Source organism: Centropristis striata, chromosome 7 (genome assembly GCF_030273125.1).
Source record: "Centropristis striata isolate RG_2023a ecotype Rhode Island chromosome 7, C.striata_1.0, whole genome shotgun sequence".
NCBI classification, from domain to species: Eukaryota; Metazoa; Chordata; class Actinopteri; order Perciformes; family Serranidae; genus Centropristis; species Centropristis striata.
This window is the reverse complement of record NC_081523.1, coordinates 11,879,858-11,898,546: the sequence shown is the minus strand read 5'-3', so window position 1 is coordinate 11,898,546 and position 18,689 is coordinate 11,879,858. Positions and strand designations below refer to the sequence as shown.

Below are 18,689 nucleotides of genomic sequence, written 5' to 3'. Positions count from 1 at the left end.
AAAAGACACAAAATGACTACAAAAGATTTTTAAAAAATGTCCAAAAAACAACATTACCCAAAAAGACACAAAATGAGAAGATAGAATGACCAAAAAACCCCACAAAAGACACAAAATGACAAAAAACGAAACAAAATGGCAAAAAAATACACATAAAAGACACAAATGACCAAAAAGACACAATAAGGATTCAAAAATAATAGCCCAAGACTCCATAGAGTTAAACTTGTAAATAATCCCCCAAAAAAGAAGCTTAAACTTGCAGGGGAATAATGTGTTTCTTCTCCTTATTAAAAAAATAATTTATAATTATAATAATAATAAAATTATAATAATAATTAAATATATTTATTGATATATATTGTTTATATACAGTCATGGAAAAAATATTAGACAACCTTTTTTCTTCAATTTCTTGTTCATGTTAATGGCTCGTGCAACTAAAGGTACATTTGTTTGCACAGATGATAACAACAAAAATAGCTCATAGGAGTTTAATTTAAGAGCTGATATCTAGACATTTTCCATGTTATTCTTGATAATAACCAAAATCATTATCAAGAAAACCATGGAAAATGGCTAGATATAGATATAGATATCTCTTTAATTAAAGTTGTATGAGCTATTTTTGTTGTTTTCATTATATATGTCCAAACTGTGCAAGGCATTAAAATGAACAATAAATTGAAGAAAACAAGGGTGGTCTAATAACTTTTTACATGAATGTATATTGTTATTAATTCGTCCATTTAAAGTCATTTTCTTGTTTATTTGTGCTATTGTATTGAGCACATTGAATGCAATGTTTGTATATTTACATTTTTATTCAATAAATCAATTCATAGACGTCTTGTCTCAACCCCAACTCCTTTCAGTTCTCATGTCAAGTTGATAATCAGACTGTAAAAGACTGTTAATAGTTGTTTAAGAGTTACTAAGTTTAAGTTAGTTAATTAGTTAGTTAGTTACTAGTTCCTCTTAGTTAGTCAAAACTAATAATAAATTACGTAATAGTTAACTGTAAGTTACAGGTTAAGTTGTTAATAGTAATTCTTAGTTAATGGTCAGTTATTTACTAGTTAGTAGTTAGCTGATAGCAACTCTTAGTTAGCTCCTAGTTACTTATTAAGTTTATAGTCTATAGTTAATAGTTGAATTTGTACTTCAAGGTTCACATGTAAGGTTAAAAACATGTTCTCTCCTATCATGTGACTTTTAAGATACACACATAATTTTCAAACTTGAAATTAACTTTTTCACATTTTTAGTTTAAGTTTAAAAGAACAAGGATACGCTAACAGATAAATGTCTATAGAGACATGTCTATAGAGACTGAATCACTTTATTATAAGGGATGGATATGACTTTGATGATGATTTTCATGTCATAAAATGTCTAATAGTGATTTCCAATTTTGTGACATTTCACTTATTTTCAGACACAATAGCGTGACGTCTGCGGGCGGCTGATAGTCGGACTGCTGCAGGCTGCCAGGTGTTTGGTCGCAGACCAGACAGCCAGACATAAACGGATGAGCGGTGATAATGCTCAGAGGGATGGTAAATGTCTCTGTTTGGCTCAAACCAGCAGCTGAGATGTTGAAATGTGCTTGAGGTTTGAACAGAAAGCTTTAAGACGAGTAACAGACATCTATCATGAAATGTTTCCAGGGTCTCAAGTCTAGCCCTCTTTGTCCCTCCCTGCCCCAATTCTCCAACAGATGGGATTTAGAAAAGGTTTGCAGAGGCATGTAGAAGAAGTTATATTAAATTAGATTAAAATAAAAAACATCTGCCATACATTTATACAAGTTAATTGGCTTACTGGAGATGAGCTGATCAAATCCACATCTATGACACAGGTTCATGGTGTTTGTGGAAAGCAATTGCCAGCTGGAATCAAGTTTTCCTCCTTAAGACCCAGACTGATTTCAGACATTTTTTAAAAGTTGGCTGACTGTGTACAGGCTGATTTAGAGTACTTTTGATGCTATTATATTACAAATCCCCCCAAAACAATTGACACAAAGACTTAAGGAATAAAAGTTTCATCTGGTTCTTAATAAAATGGGGTCATAAATACATTAAAAAAAACATCTGGCTCATACAGTATGAGTTATGCAGTTATATGGCAATCCTTTTTTTAGAATAAATACTTTACTTTATAATTCCTTATTTATTGATTTAAATGATTCTGGCATGCAGTAATACACCTTCAGCTTTTATACAGAGGGAGTACATACAGTTTATCATTTGATGGAATTATAGTAGCAATGGGACACTCCCTAAAACTATTAAACTAGTCCCTACACTGTGCCACTTTCGCAGCAGAAGAGTGCAAGGACACTCCCCTTTGCTTTAAAAGCTGTGCCTGTGTCCACAAAACCATCTCACCTCTGCTGAGATTTTGCTTCAACATCTGGATTTTTCCACCATTCTGTGTCAAAGCAGGTGATTAATTTGGGATACTCTCACTGATCCACGAGTGGAAACTCTTGGTTTTTTTTCTCCAGGAGCACAGCTTCTGCTGAGGTGTGTCCCATACTGAAGCACTGAATGATGGGTGTGTGGGCCAGAGCAGCGGCTCTGTCTCTGGTGCTGCAACAGCTGGTGCTCACTGTCACAGCTCAAGGCATAAGTAAGTACTCTTCATCATCCATATCATATTTGTGTCTGTAGATCAGCATCACCAGTAGTGGTGATGTATTCCTAACAATCTGTTGTTTGGTCTTAACTTCTAATCAGCAGCAAGCCCAGAAATAACAAGGGCAATCCTGCTAATTTGTTTGGCTTTTTTATGGCTTGTAGAATTTGACGTCTGGGATCTAGTAACAGACTGCCATCTGAGAACGTACATGTGCAAAACTTTGATTTGCCTGGAATCTACACGCAAATGTTTCCATATAATTTCCTGTCACTTCGTATTATTCTTGAACTCAGCTAATGGCCGTGTGCAAGTGTTTTTGTGCATATGTGTCTGTGTGTGTGTGTGTGTGTGTGTGTGTGTGTTTGAGGCAGTGGGGTTTGTTCCAGTGGAAAGAGTTTACTGCTGCTCCTTTTTGAAACTCCAGTCTACCACTCCATAAAACACAGCAGGATACAAACATGAATGTGCAGTTACACACACACACATACACATGTGAACACACACAGGTACACTGTCACACATAATAAAGTACCAGAGTACACTGACTCGGCGGCAGCGATCCACAGTACACTCCGAGCCATTGCCATCAAGTCACACATTCAGAAAACTCTCCATTAATAGTGACAAGAAAGGAATCTCAGCACCTCTCACAGTGTGCCAGATGGAGCGTTTCCCTCGATGTCTGTGTTAAAGGGATAGTTCAGATTTATCAAAGTGGGGTTGTTTGATGATGCTTATCACCTACAGTAGATGGCTGTCGGCATGTTTCCAGTTCCAAGAAGCTGGCAGGAATACTGAGACAGAAGCTGAGATAAGTAGTGCTGATGATGGGAGCAGCAGTAAAAAAGTATTTTAGCCACCTAAAAAATCAATCAATATTAGTTTAAGCTCATGCTGTATTTAGCATGTTTTCAGTGCTTTAGCTTGTCGAAAGCCCTGATTAAGTCAACTCAGGTAGAACTGAAGATGTTTCTCTTTGATATCTTCAGCGCCACCAGGCTCCTTTGACAAAAACAGTGATTTAACCGCGGAGGATGCATGAGTTGCTGGTCTACCACTGACTTAATCGTGTAGTTTTTCTGTTTTATTATGTGAATTTGGTGTTTTAGAGGGTTAGTTCAGTTTCACCAAAGTCACACAATAAGGCAGACAAACCAATCGAGGCAGCAGTAGACCAGCAACTCCCGTGTTCTACAAGATAAAATTGCTGTTTTTGCCAATGGAGTCTGGTGACTAACTATTGGGACTAACCCCACTTCAATAAATCCGAACCTTCCTTTAAACTATCCCTTTTCTCTGACGTTTGTTTGTCACAATTAAAGTACAATGTGTCTACCTTTTAACGATCCTCTCCTGTGTTAGTCTATGACCTCCTGGTGTCTCCGGACTGCCTGCCAGACTTGCTCCAAGGAAGCCTGAAGAACAAAGGGCGAGATGAAGCGTTCCTCCTCTCCTCCTTCAGGCTCCACAGCAAGGCCCCCACCTCTCTGTACAGTGTCATCAACCCTAAAGACAACACCAAGTACCTGGAGCTCAGCGTGCAGGCCAAGCTGAGCAAAAGTGAGTCAACACACTAACACAGCTCCTCACCTGTGGAACAAACTACCTGTAGATCTGAGGTCTGCCCAAACGGTCAGCTCCTTTAAATCAGGACTAAAAACACTATTGTTTACTGCAGCTTACTCTTTACTTTAACACTAATCTGCTCTACTCTACTGCCCTTACTTTTTAACTACGCAATGTTTGACTTGTGCTTTTTATTATTTTATCTCTTTTCTTATCCTGCTGTATCTTATTTTATCTTATTTATATTTTTATTTATATTTCCCTGCTTTAATTGACTGTTTTTACTGTTTTCAATTGTGTCTTGCTGTTTTAATGTGTATGTAAAGCACTTTGAATTACCTTGTGTTGAATTGTGCTGTACAAATAAACTTGCCTTGCCTTGCCAAACACATATAACAGTGTCTGCTTAAACAGGCCACATTAACAGCTGTCTGTTTAACTTGTGGTCCTGCCTGCTGCTTCTCTTTCCGCTCTCTGTTTTCTTCACTCCTCCACATCTCCAGTGACCGTTCGTTACCAGAAGACTGACGGCAGATTTGGCACGACCAGTTTCAACCACGCTTCCCTGGCAGATGGCCAAGATCACCATGTGATGCTGCATGCCAGCGGTCTACAGGGCGGTCCACCTCGCCTCAACATCTACATAGACTGCAGACTGGTGCACACTCTGGATGATCTGCCAGCTGCTTTTGGGTCACTCCCCGCTGGTCCCAACAAGGTGGCACTTAGGACCCTGCAGTCAGGTGGACAGGTGAATAAGAGAGTGAAACAACTGCATAGAAACAAGAGTAGTAAAGTCCTTATATCATAGCATGAATATGAATGAGCAGTGCAGCAGCTTGATAGACATATGCCACATGCAGTTCATTCTAATGATTCAATTTATCTCTGTCTTTTAATACTTTGTAAGAATGAGCTGACAGACTTGAAGTTGGTGATAGAGGACACCATAGACAATGTGGCGACTCTGCAGGACTGCAGCGTGGATCGGCATGAATCTCTGCAGCTGCTGAGTGAGAACAGATCGCTGTGCAGTCATTTAAACTTAAACCTTGTAGATGTGTGGTGCGTATCTAATTCTGATTCCTCTCAGGTATCCAGGGAGGCAGCACGACACAGGACCAGGCCACCATGCAGGAGCTGAAGATCATGTTATCTGAGATGAGGGAGCTGCTCCACAAGCAGGTATCCTGGCTCTGTGCTCCAGTCTATGCATGTCTCAATGGGTAACCCTTGATAAAAAGTACCACAGTATTTAAAAAAAAAACAGTCCAATAATTCGATGATGTTTCCCACCTTTATGGTTGATTTTGAACACCAGATTGACGTTAAAATGATGGTTGGTGAAATAATTGGTTGAAAACAAGATAATCAAGATAAATCAATACTTTAGCTTTGTCTTGTGCTAGAAATGCGCTTTTGCCCTTTTTTGCAAAGTTACCGACTTGAATATATTAAATACAGTTTAAGCAGCTTTCAGTAGTTTGTGGCAGTGCACTACAACATATTTGATCTTGTTTATTTTGTTCTGATTCATTTTTATTTATTTTACTTTGAATGTTTATGGTTAGTAGCTTTCAGTAGGTTGTGAAAGTGCAGGAATGTTTTTAAAAAATAGTTGATCTTATTACATTATTTAATTGTAAGCATGTTTATTTATTATTTTCTAATTATTTATTTATATTAATTATATTCATATATTATTTATTGTTTGTTGTTTTTCTTTAATTGATTTAAATGAAAGTTCAAGAAAATCCCTGTTTTATTAAATGCATGATGTTTCTAAAATTAATGAGTGACCAAAATAATTGTGGTTCGGATTTTTTTAAATAATCCAGCAGTCCTAGGTTGATGCTGAAATGTAAATAAATGGAAAACTTTTTTTGGAAAACCTTGGGCAGGAGAAAATGTGCAGAGGTTGTTTAGAGTTGTAACCTACTTTTGAAAATGAAAGAATCTGGGCTGATTCACAACAATTTGGAATTTCCTTTTTCTTCGAGACAAGATTGGTTTTGCAATAAAATCAGCACTTTGTGTTGAAAAGTGAGAATCCAGACTGTGAGGACCTGCTGGAGCTCTCTTGTTTCAAGACTTTATGTAACCTCAGCAGCAGAGTTAAAGCCAAATTCACCTCAGCGGCAGATAGAAGCGGATGATTTCAGACACTCATTTAAAAGCAGAGGATTTGTTGGGAGATAAGACATCAAACAGGGAGCCTGAGGCGATAAAATGCATGTTGTATAGTTCAGCATCGCAGACTTGTCGGACACACTGAGAGAATCCTTTAGAGGGAAACAGATCACCGGAGCTTTACTTAGCAGACACACGTTTTCTAGCATTTTAAAACTTCTGAGACTCATTTAGATTTGTAATATTTATTGAAACATGAGATTCTGAGTTTCCTCCATTGACAAAAGCTGTAAAGTGATAACACAGTTTGTCCTGACTAACAGTCATACACTCTGTTTCTGTCTGGTTCAGATTAAGGAGACAACTTTTCTGAGGAATACCATTGCAGAGTGTCTTGCCTGTGGTAAGCAGAACAAAATTGATGCGTGATGGTCCTTTATACAGACAAAACTGACATTTAAACAAGGTGCTTTTTCATATATTTGTGCCCACAGGCCTCGGGGGCAATCCAACCAACCCAGGTCCGGCCCCAAGTCCCGGGCATGTTGTCATGCAGCCCCAGCCCCAGCCCCAGCACCTGACTCAGTGCCCAGCTGGGACCTGTTTCAGACAGAACATGTGCATCCCTGCAGAGTCAGGGGGTTTCCAGTGCTCCCCTTGTCCTGATGGATATACAGGAGACGGGGTGCACTGTGATGACGTAGATGAGGTATGGATTACATGTTTCTTAGTGTGCTTGCGTCTTCCAAACAGTAAAAGTATCGCTGGTTAACATTTGACCATGTTTTTTGTGTGTGTGTCTTAGTGCCAGTTTAACCCATGTTACCCTGGTGTCCGATGTGTGAACACTGCTCCTGGTTTCCGCTGTGAGAAGTGCCCTCTGGGATTCATCGGACCAGAGCTAACAGGAGTGGGAGTGTCCTATGCCAAGTCCAACAAACAGGTACAACAAACAAAATTACTACTACACTGTTTATAAAACATTAGTTCTGTTTTATTTATCTGTGTCCTTTATAGGGCTGTGCATCTTCACTGGTCTCACGATTTGATCTGATAACGATGATCTATTCCGCGATTCAATTCGATTCCCCGATGCATCAAGATGCATTACATCCTCGATACACATGGTTACTTTTACATCAATAAATACTACTGGTCTGATAAATGTGGGTTCAATTTTTATTATTTAACCCTTAATAGGGCACTCATTGAAATACTTGCAAATTCCAAATTTCAACACTAGAGAATATTGGAGGATATTACATACAGCCAGAATGTGTAAAAAAACAAACATACGAAAAAAATATTTTGAGAAAAAAGTTTACAATGTTAAAGTGACAAATCTACGAGAAAAAAATGTATAGATTTATGAGATTTAAAGTGGTGAATCTGGGAGAAAAAAGTTGCTTTTTTCCCCACTTTTTTCTTGTAAATCTGCGACTTTTTTCACGCAGATTTGCCACTTTATATCTAGTAAATTTGCAACTTTTTTCTCTAAATATTACCTGAAGTTACCAAATATAGTTCTTTGCCCGATAAAGGGTTAAAGTGCTTTACAAAATGTATAGCCGACTTTTGGAGTGCAGTTGTAACTTCTAACAACTTCATACTGCTCTAAGGATATTCCTGATAACCAAAATTTCTGTAAACTAAAGTAAATAGTATAGGCCTAGCCTACTACCCACATTATCTGTCTGATTATCGATTATCGATTATGGACTGTCACTGCATCGATGCAGAATCCTCCACATCTGGATTGCGATGCATCAATTATACAATTATTTTCAACACCCCTAGTCTTTTGGCAGAATATGAATCTGGTAACACTTATACTAGTTAATGCCCTCAACTAGTTGCTTATTGGCCTGCATATTATCAGCATATTGGCTCTTTATTAGTCATTATAAAGTACTTATAAATACATTTTTTCTCAATGACTATATTCTACAACTACTAGGCCATTTACTAAGAGTTTTACCTCAATAACCTCCTAATTACTGCTTATTTATGATATTAGAAGAAGTTGTTATATGGGTCTTATAGTACTTCTCATTTAATAACATCTATGTGTTCTATTCTTATGTAACAAAACACAAAACAGGGGTCAAGTGGTAGTAATGTCCAAATAACTTCATAACTCATTCCTTAATACTTTGACACTTTTCTTGACCCATACAAGGTCCTTATTCTGAAGTCGCCTCTTCTTCACACTTCGTGAATCCACACAGTGATTAACAAAACCTATTTTTAAGTATCTTGAGGTCTATTGAGATGCAAAGGTTCTATTTCTACTAAGTCAGCACAAGTGGAAATGTCATACCACTTCAGAGGTTTTCAAACATATTTATTAAAACATTTTTTCTTTGAAAACAATTGCCAAAAATAAAATGTTTATCAGAGCCAGAAACTGTAAAAATATAAATTATCGGTGGATTTTCAATTTCCGACAGCCCTTGGACAAATCATGTGTGATAAATGCTTCTGGCAGGAGAAAAACATTAAATTCTGTCCTCCTCAGCGCTACTGGGAGAAGAAGAGAGGTTTAAAGTAGAGGTTGTAAAATGTAATTAGTTCAATATGTATAGCATGTGGATCCCCCACTTGTGGGCACTTAGAAAAATATTGAATACATATATTACATTATATTACATTTTTGGGGGGAATAAATTATCAGAATAAGAGAAGAAATTCAGAAGCCATGATTGTGCTGTTTCCATAGAGGCACAGTATTTTATATTTATGTGACAGATACCATGAATCTTTTTCTTAATATTGTAACTCTGATGTGTTCTTTTCCAGGCGTGTGATGATATAGATGAATGTCGGGGCCCACCTGAGAATGGAGGCTGCACTCCCAACTCGAACTGCTACAACACTATAGTAAGGCCACTGCAGCTGGTGTACGGTTATTATCACACTCTCCTTTGGCTAAAGGACCTGGATTTTGACTCTGTTTTGTCCTCACCAGGGCTCCTTCCGCTGCGGAGACTGTAAAACTGGCTTCACAGGCGACCAGGTGAGAGGCTGCCATGGTACCAGGCTTTGCCCCAACGGTCAACCTAACCCCTGTGACGTCAATGCAGAGTGTATCGTGGCGAGAGACGGCAGCATCGGCTGTGTGGTAAGAATTTAGAAAACACAAATGTCATATTCCACCCCTAGATCATGAATCACTAACTGTTCCTCATTACATTTCCATTGAAAAACGTCATGACATGCCTTTTTCTTCTTGTGTGTGTGTGTGTGTGTGTGTTAGTGTGGCGTTGGCTTTGCAGGTAACGGCTATGTGTGTGGAAAGGACACAGATATTGACGCATATCCTGACAGTAACCTTCAGTGCAGAGACAACAACTGTAAGCAGGTACTCAGTTCTACACCCCACTCCCTCTCTTACATTTAATCCATGCTAGTATTATAAATAATTGCTGTGTGTGTTTCGCTGCGTTGTTTCCAGGATAACTGTGTGTTCGTGCCAAACTCCGGCCAAGAGGATGCAGACAGGGACGGGCTGGGTGACTCCTGTGATGATGATGCAGACAGTGATGGCATTATTAACATAGATGTAGGTAACCTTGCTCTTAAGCACCAGCATACAATGAGCTTCTACACATTCTGTTGGGCTTTAACATTTTATGTACAGGAATTTAACTCTTCCATTTGAGGCAATCTGCGGCTCCACAGCCACATGTGGCTCTTTAGGCCATCTGCAGTGTCTCCCTGTGGATGAAAAAATCATACAACATGAACAGTTATTTCTGTTTCCTTATAAACGGTATAAAAACGTCTACAGCCCGGCACCTTCACATCTACATTTGGCCAACTTCAAGTCTAGATTTGAGTTTCTCTAGCTAGACTAGCTTTCGATTCCAAATCTCCTGAGATATTTGTTTGGTGTCGAGCCTCTCATTTGCACTTGGCTCCTCACTGCGTTCAGAAAAAATCATATTAAAAATGCTTAAAAAATTACGTATTAGTAATGTTGGTGCATATTTAGACCAAGTTGGCTATTATATCTTCATTGTGATACTCAAAATAAGGTTTGCAGCTCCGTTCCGACATTATTTCTCTTTTTTTGTCCAACAATGGCTCTTTTGTTAGTAAAGGTTGCCAACCTCTGCTCTATACATTAAACCTCCTTGTCCTAGGACAACTGCTGGCTCGTTCCTAACGTGAACCAAAGGAACAGCGATAAGGATCTCCATGGCGACGCCTGTGATAACTGCAAGACAGTGGACAATCCGTCCCAGAAGGACACTGATCAAGACGGGCTGGGAGATGAATGTGATGATGACATGGATGGGGACGGTAAGTGTGTTTGCTGTAATACAGCAGGGAAATAACAGTGCTACATGAAATTAGAGGGGTAATTTTTACAAATGATCACAGTGGCTGAAAAGGTTGGATGGTCGTTACTGTGGGAGGTGTAGTAAGTGAACCATTACTGCTTTTATTACATCAATTATATGTGGTAAATTTAGAAACAGGTTGTGAAACCAAATGGCTGATAATCGCATGAAATAACTGCCGTGTCTGTGAGGGTTATCCAAACCGCAGGCTGTCTGGACCGGAATGCAGCGTTAACAATCCTGCTTGGTTGACAGTGTGGACATTTTTGTTGCTTTCACTTGGACTGGCAGCACTTTATCTGTTCCAAACATCCTCCTGGTCTTTGTTTTGTGTCTGTTTCAAATTCACATCCTCTACCAGTTAGATCACTGGCTTTCAGGGAAACAACTCAAGCCTCATTAAAAACAGTACAAAACAGTGTTAAACGTTAAAATGTTCCAACTGGAATGGTTAGTGTTGTCTCAGAAACTCTTCTCACATACTTCACTCGGTTGCCCTTTTACAGCGCCTCTCATTTGTTCCATTGGAAACACACGTCTTGCCTTTGTGTGTGCTCGCATGTTTACCTTTATATTGCACGCTGCATGTTTAGACTCTTTGTTGATCCCTGTTCATTCGTTTTGGCGGAGCTCCAACCCCTTGATCATTTGGTTATGTCTTTAACTCCAAGACTGGATTGCTAAGCGCTTGGTCATGTCTGTCTCCCCTCTCAAAGCATTTTTCCACGGTAAGCCTCCGCCAGGCACTGAAGGCCACTGGAAACTATTTCACCTTCGTCTTCAACAAACACTGCCATCTGGTGATGCATTTGACAGACCGTGTCTGCACGCTGCGTTCTGTCATGCCCTTTTTTTTTTTTTTTTTTACTTTCCTGTAAACTCTTTTTACACATGACGCAGAACTAAACGTGATGAGGTGTTTATGTTCGCAGGCTTGAAGAATATTCTCGACAACTGCCAGCGAGTCCCTAACACAGACCAGAAAGACAGAGACAACGACGGGGTGGGAGATGTCTGTGACAGCTGTCCTGATATGGCCAACCCTAATCAGGTGATGAAACCAAACAACAACCTGAAAAAGCTTAATCTGCTGCCATTACTCTGACCGCCAGTGTTTGTTTTGTCTGCCTGCAGTCTGACTCAGATGATGACCTTATAGGAGACACCTGTGACGACAACATAGACAGGTAGAGCCCACTGTTATGACCTGCGGTATAAATGTAAGCTGTGGAAAGTTTAGCTCTTTGTTTTACCTGTTTTATCTCCTCTTTGTCAGTGATGGGGATGGCCACCAGGACACAAAAGACAACTGTCCCACCATCATCAACTCCTCTCAGCTGGACACGGACAAGGATGGAATGGTTTTAATCTCCTCCTTCACACTTTACCTAATTTATTTAACGCATCGTATTTCATTAAATCTCCTTGTGTATGCTGACCAGTGTACATTTACTCAAGTACTGTACTTAACTTGAGTATTTCCATTTTATGTAACTTTATACTCCTATTCCACTACATTTTGAGGGAAATATTGTATTTTTACTACATTTAGCTGACAGCTTCAGTTACTTTTCAGGTCGAGATTAACATAAAAAGCCATGACTATTTAAAGTGATTAGACAGTATATTAGTTAGTTAAAATGAGCGTATCTTTACAAAATGTAAATGCTGCTTTCATTATTACATCAATACAAATAATCTAACAATATATTTGGTATATATATATATATATATATTTATATATATAACAATCTGAGTGAGGCGATTCTGCATAATAAATACTTTTAATTTTGATACTTTAAGTACATTTGGATGCTGATACTAAGTAACTTTTGACTTTTACTTGCAGTGGAGTAATTTCACAGTGTGGTGTTAGTACTTAACCCATAAGAACCCACAGTGACACGGGTGTAACAAACACTTTAAATCTTCTAGAATCTTCCATATTCAGCTTTATGCTTTACCTTAACTCATTAACTTGTTCTGACCATATTTCCTAAACAAATTAAAGTCACAATTTTGATAAATGTTGGGGAGATGCAAAAGAAAAACGCAAATTTGTGTCTTTGTAAGCAGAAAATGTGTCTAGTTTTTTTGTAAATTTTAAAATAAGAAATATAAACATAACTTCCATAAACGCCCAATGTAACGTATATGTCACATCACAGATCTTTGACATTTAGGGGAAGTATATACTTTTTTAAAACATCAGAAATGTGTTCTATGTGGTCCACTTATAGAACACATCCTTTAAGGACAACTGGGTCTGGGTTCTTATGGGTTAAGTACAATTCTTCCCCCACTGATGCTGACACATAGATGCATCTGTGTTTACACTATTACAAATCAATTGTGATTACAACCAATACAAACTATATTATCTCACCAGGGAGATGATTGCGACGATGACGACGATAATGACGGCATACTGGACACTGATGATAACTGCAGACTAGTTCCCAACCCAGACCAGAAGGACACAGATAGTTAGTATCACGTCATGTTAGTTCCTGTGTGTGTGTTCATGCACGTGTCCAGTGTGTGTGTTTCTGCTGTGTGCTCGCTAAGCTCTGTCCTTGCATTTCAGACAACGGAGTTGGAGATGCGTGCGAAGGAGATTTCGACAAAGACAATATCATTGACATAATCGATCATTGCCCAGAGAACGCTGAGGTCACCCTGACAGACTTCAGAGCCTATCAGACCGTAGTGCTGGATCCAGAGGGGGACTCTCAGATTGACCCCAACTGGGTGGTCCTCAATCAGGTAAACAGTGGTCAAAGTTCAATCCTCTTTCCTCACTCATAACTGTTACAGTTTCTTTGTTTAAAGCTTAAACCTGCTCTGTCCATATTAGACACAAAATGAGTACTTTAACTTACATTAGTGCTTCTCAGCCTATTTAGTCAGAGGTATCTTCATAACCCTGTCAGATAAACTCATGTAGCTCTTCATCAATTGTCAATGTATGTTCCAAATATATAACACTAATTTTATTATACAACTGAACTGTCAATATTTAGGTTAGTTTGGTCAGGATTCATGCTACTTTTATCGCTACCAACAATTTTTTTGCATATCCATTATTTTATATAGCTATTTGAACTGTTCAGTCACTAGAGTGTATCTATGCTCCAGGGTCCTCTGTTCCCCAGGTCACTATTGTGCTAACACACAATAACCCTCCTTTAAAATATTTTATAAACATTATCCAGTTAACCATAGCCAACTACTATTGATTTCCTAACCCTAAAGAGTACTAGTAACAATTCATTACTAAAGAAGTTTATCAATGTTTTGTTTTTGTTTTTATTTTGTTTTTAAAATAAGTATATATTGAAAATAACGTTTTTGTACGAAATTTGTACATACAAAAACAGTAACAACTAGGACTGCGCGCAGTACTGAACGGGCCCTCGCAGTCCACGCGTGTCGGGGCATTTTGCCGTCGGGGTTTGTGCGTTACAGGGGCCAGTCTATACCACCCCTATGAATTTCATTGCCTTAAGTCTTATGGTCTGGGCACAGTGGCATTTTCAAATTAAACTGCCGCCAGAGCGCCACCTAGGGGCCGATCAATAAAACCTTCAAGGGTTATCCTCAGGAGGGCATTGACAATAAGTATACCAAGTTTGGTGTTAATCCGACCAACCGATTTGGAGATATGAAACACTTCAATTTAAAGAGCGCCACCTAGTGGTCATCGGCCAAAATTTTGCAGCGAGCCTCAGAGGCTCATGGCGAAGTAGTAACCTGAGTTTCATGTCATTCAGACACACCAATGTGGAGATATGCAACACTTTGTGTTTTGTGTTGATAATAGCGCCACCTGCAGGAAGTTGTTATTTAATAACTTGAGTATTCTTTGGGTAATCAAAATTCTTTTAATAACTTTTTGTTATGAGGTTCCATAGATGCTGTGTGCAAAGTTTGGTGCTGAACGATGAAATTACCTAGGAGGAGTTCGAAAAAGTAGGTTTGCGACATTTCGCGAATTTGCGAAAAAAAACGGTAGGCGAAAATGGGAGTGGCCTATATCACAAGATTCAGCACGACTCAGTGAACGCGTGGATATAAGTTTTTTGAATGTGCGATAAAGTATGTGGGAGTTATTAGCCAAAACGCACTTTCCTTTATTATAGCGCCACCTAGTGGTGGAAATTCAGGATGACAATAGATTATACAATTTTTCAACAGGTGTGACTTATATTTAAAGTTTCATGAGTTTTGGGGTATGTTCAGGCAGTGAAATATGCGATCATTTGGGAAGAAGAATAAAAATAACTAGGACTGCGCGCAGTACTGAACGGGCCCTCGCAGTACACGCGTGTCGGGGCATGCTGCCGTCGGGGTGTGTGCGTTACAGGGGCCAGTCTATACCACCCCTATGAATTTCATTGCCTTAAGTCTTATGGTCTGGGCACAGTGGCACTTATTAAATTAAACTGCCGCCAGAGCGCCACCTAGGGGCCGATCAATGAAATCCTCAAAGGTTATCCTCAGGAGGGCATTGACAATAAGTATACCAAGTTTGGTGTTAATCCGACTGACTGATTTGGAGATATAAAATACTTTAATTTAAAGAGCGCCACCTTGTGGTCATCGGCCAAAATTTTGCAGCGAGCCTCAGGGGCTCATGGGGAAGCAGCAACCTGAGTTTCATGTCATTCAGACACACCAATGTGGAGATATGCAACACTTCGTGTTTTGTGTTGAAAATAGCGCCACCTGCAGGAAGTTGTTATTTAATAACTTGAGTATTCTTTGGGTAATCAAAATTCTTTTAATAACTTTTTGTCATGAGGGTCCATAGATGCTGTGTGCAAAGTTTGGTGCAAAACGATGAAATTGCCTAGGAGGAGTTCGAAAAAGTAGGTTTGCAACATTTGGCGAATTTGCGAAAAAAAACGGTAGGCGAAAATGGGAGTGGCCTATATCACGAGATTCAGCACAACTCAGTGAACGCGTGGATATAAGTTTTTTTAATGTGCGATGAAGTATGTGGGAGTTATTAGCCAAAACGCACTTTCCTTCATTATAGCGCCACCTAGTGGTGAAAATTCAGGATGACAACAGATTATAAAATTTTTCACCATGTGTGACTTATATTTAAAGTTTCATGAGTTTTGGGGTATGTTCAGGCAGTGAAAAATGCGATCATTTGGGAAGAAGAATAAAAAAAAAATAAATAAATAATCATTCGAAATACAATAGGGACCTCGCAGGTCGTTGCCTGCTCGGGCCCTAATTATCTAGCTCTTGTCAAAACCAAATCCTAATCCTAGCATATATATATATATATATATATATATATATATTACCCTGTCATATTAAGAGAATACAGAGCAGGGGAGCATGGGGCCAACAAAACATTTTAGCCCCATAATAATAAAGTGAATAAATAAAGTGAAGCTACTCTCTTTTGTGCGTACAGGGCATGGAGATAGTTCAGACTATGAACTCTGACCCTGGCCTTGCTGTAGGTAAGAGAATACTTTTAAACCGTCTCATCCCGATCTGATCTTCAGCAGGTCTTTTGTCAGCATTTGCCTAATATTTTGTGTATTTCTTCTCCACTCTCCACATCTATAGGCTACAAAGCGTTCAGTGGGGTGGACTTTGAGGGGACGTTCCATGTGAACACGATGACGGATGACGACTATACTGGCTTTATCTTCGGCTACCAGGACTCCTCCTCCTTCTACGTGGTGATGTGGAAACAGACAGAACAGACCTATTGGCAGGCTGCACCCTTCAGAGCCGTCGCTGAGCCGGGAATACAACTTAAGGTTAACGGCTGCATTGATACACACACTCACACACCCATGGCAGCGAGTTATCACGACAGCTTGTCTGACCATCAGGAGCAATGTTTTGCCCAAATACACGTGAACAGGTGGAGTGGAGCATCTGGGGATTGATCTGCTAACTGTTTTATAAGTCGAAAACCTGCTCTAGCTCCTGGGCAGCTGAGAGGTGTCTCTTTTTTTTAATCATCTGTTGTTTTTCCCTCTCTTTTCTATCACAAGGCTGTAAAGTCAAAGACGGGTCCTGGTGAGTATCTGAGAAACTCCCTATGGCACACAGGAGACACCCCCGACCAGGTCCGTCTCCTGTGGAAGGATCCCAGGAACGTTGGCTGGAAGGACAGGGTGTCCTACCGCTGGTTCCTCCAGCACAGACCACAGATCGGATACATCAGGTATTAGACGTCAGGACTCACATCAACACTAAAGAGACTTAGGCCCAATCCCAATGTCCACACACTCTGGAACTTTATGGCACACTCTTGCAAAGTTTTTGAGGTCTTTTGGCTATCCTACTGTTAAATCGTAAAATAGCCCATGGGCTATTTCACAAATATTTTTGGTACTTTGTGCACACTTTCTAAAGTCTTTACCGAAGAGAATAACCTACATTCAGAATGTTGTGATGCTATAACACAGGGTTTAACACAACTCCTTAATTGCCTTTAAATTAAATAAGGTAAAATAAAAAGTCCCAAAGCTACAATTGTGCAGAGAAATTAAAACTTAAGTCAAGGTAATATGATAAATCCACGTTAAATCTGTGGGGTCAGGGCTTAAGGCCTTAATAGGGCACTCATTGAAATATTTGCAAATTCCGAATTTCAACCCTAGAGAATATTGGAGGATATTACATACTGCCAGAATGTGTAAAAAAACAAAAACATATGAAAATAATATTTTGAGAAAAAAGAGATTGAAGTGGCAAATCTACGAGAAAAAAATGTGCAGATTTATGAGATTTAAAGTGATGAATCTGCGAGAAAAAAGTAGCTTTTTCCCACTTTTTTCTTGCAAATCTGCAACTTTTTTCACGCAGATTTGCCACATTAAATCTCTTAAATCTGCGACTTTTTTTCTTGTAGATTTGCCACTTTAATCTAATAAATTTGCAACTTTTTTCTCAAAATATTACCTGAAGTTACCAAATATAGTTCTCTGCCTGATAAATGGTTAAGGCCTTAAGGGGGACATTGTGATTGGGCCACACACACTCAAACTGTGTGAACTGACTTAACCAGTTCCACTTCATGTGTGAACCAGGGCTCGCTTCTTTGAGGGGTCGGACCTGGTGGCGGACACAGGGGTGATAATTGACACCAGCATGAGAGGCGGGAGACTGGGCGTGTTCTGCTTCTCTCAAGAAAATATAATCTGGTCCAATCTGAAGTACCGCTGCAATGGTGAGTGTCTGCACGTTAAAGCCGGTCTATTTAGCGACATTAACTCCAAGTATGAGTATGAGTTTCCTGTTCTTTGTCACCCCCACAGACACTATTCCAGCTGATTATGAGGAGCTCAATGCCCAGAACACCGAGTGAAGGCAGTGAACCGTTAAGGAAACAATTTGAGCGCTGTTGGAAGGAGCAGAGCTGCTGGGGACAAAGAGGTAGAGGACGTGTTAGAGAAAGAAAGATGAGAGGGTACATGGCGGACAATGTATACGATTTTGGTGATTATATTTTAACTTTGTAAGTAGTCTTAGGAACGCAGAGCATTGGGCATTATAAACTTTGATTAAAGCTAGTACATTCTTGTATAGATCAGCAGGTTCTGTATGTTTATGCAATATCTCAAATGCCTTTTTCTCATCTTTTTATGAAGACTGTTAAAGATACAATACTGTTTTTGAATATGTTGCAAGTACAATTAAATTCTGAGCATTTAAGAAAATCGATGCAGGTTAAGTTTTGTATCAGTATTAAGGAAAACATCAGCAAAGGGTACTTCAAAGGGTACTTGGAGAGCTCTCTCAAGACATGCCGTCTCCACAATGTTAACATTCTGACTTCAGGAGTTGTTTGCTTGCATTTTCCAATCAGGAATTCATATTTTTGATTATGTCTACACCACATGAATGCAACAGAAATGCCTTATCTTGCAATGTTAAAGAAGGTGAAACATAATTCATGTATCTGCCCTGTGATTCAAATCCCCTCCAATTAAAAGGGCACTTCCTTGGCCCTTTCTACAC

General features: G+C 39.2%; 1 protein-coding gene across 1 annotated transcript; it reads left to right on the top strand.

Annotated features, from left to right (window-relative positions):
- The first annotated feature begins 2,528 nt into the window (after positions 1 to 2,528).
- On the top strand, positions 2,529 to 18,590 carry thbs4a (thrombospondin 4a). Its single transcript, XM_059336950.1, has 23 exons — positions 2,529 to 2,637; positions 4,009 to 4,206; positions 4,716 to 4,963; positions 5,123 to 5,225; positions 5,306 to 5,397; positions 6,694 to 6,745; positions 6,837 to 7,051; positions 7,148 to 7,285; positions 9,142 to 9,222; positions 9,311 to 9,463; positions 9,599 to 9,703; positions 9,797 to 9,904; positions 10,488 to 10,647; positions 11,621 to 11,739; positions 11,823 to 11,875; positions 11,965 to 12,049; positions 13,078 to 13,174; positions 13,276 to 13,454; positions 16,123 to 16,171; positions 16,281 to 16,477; positions 16,718 to 16,890; positions 17,759 to 17,898; positions 17,987 to 18,590. Exons 1-23 carry the CDS (start codon positions 2,556 to 2,558, stop codon positions 18,034 to 18,036), a joined length of 2,877 nt encoding a protein of 958 aa, XP_059192933.1. The 5' UTR covers positions 2,529 to 2,555; the 3' UTR covers positions 18,037 to 18,590.
- Positions 18,591 to 18,689: the final 99 nt, after the last annotated feature.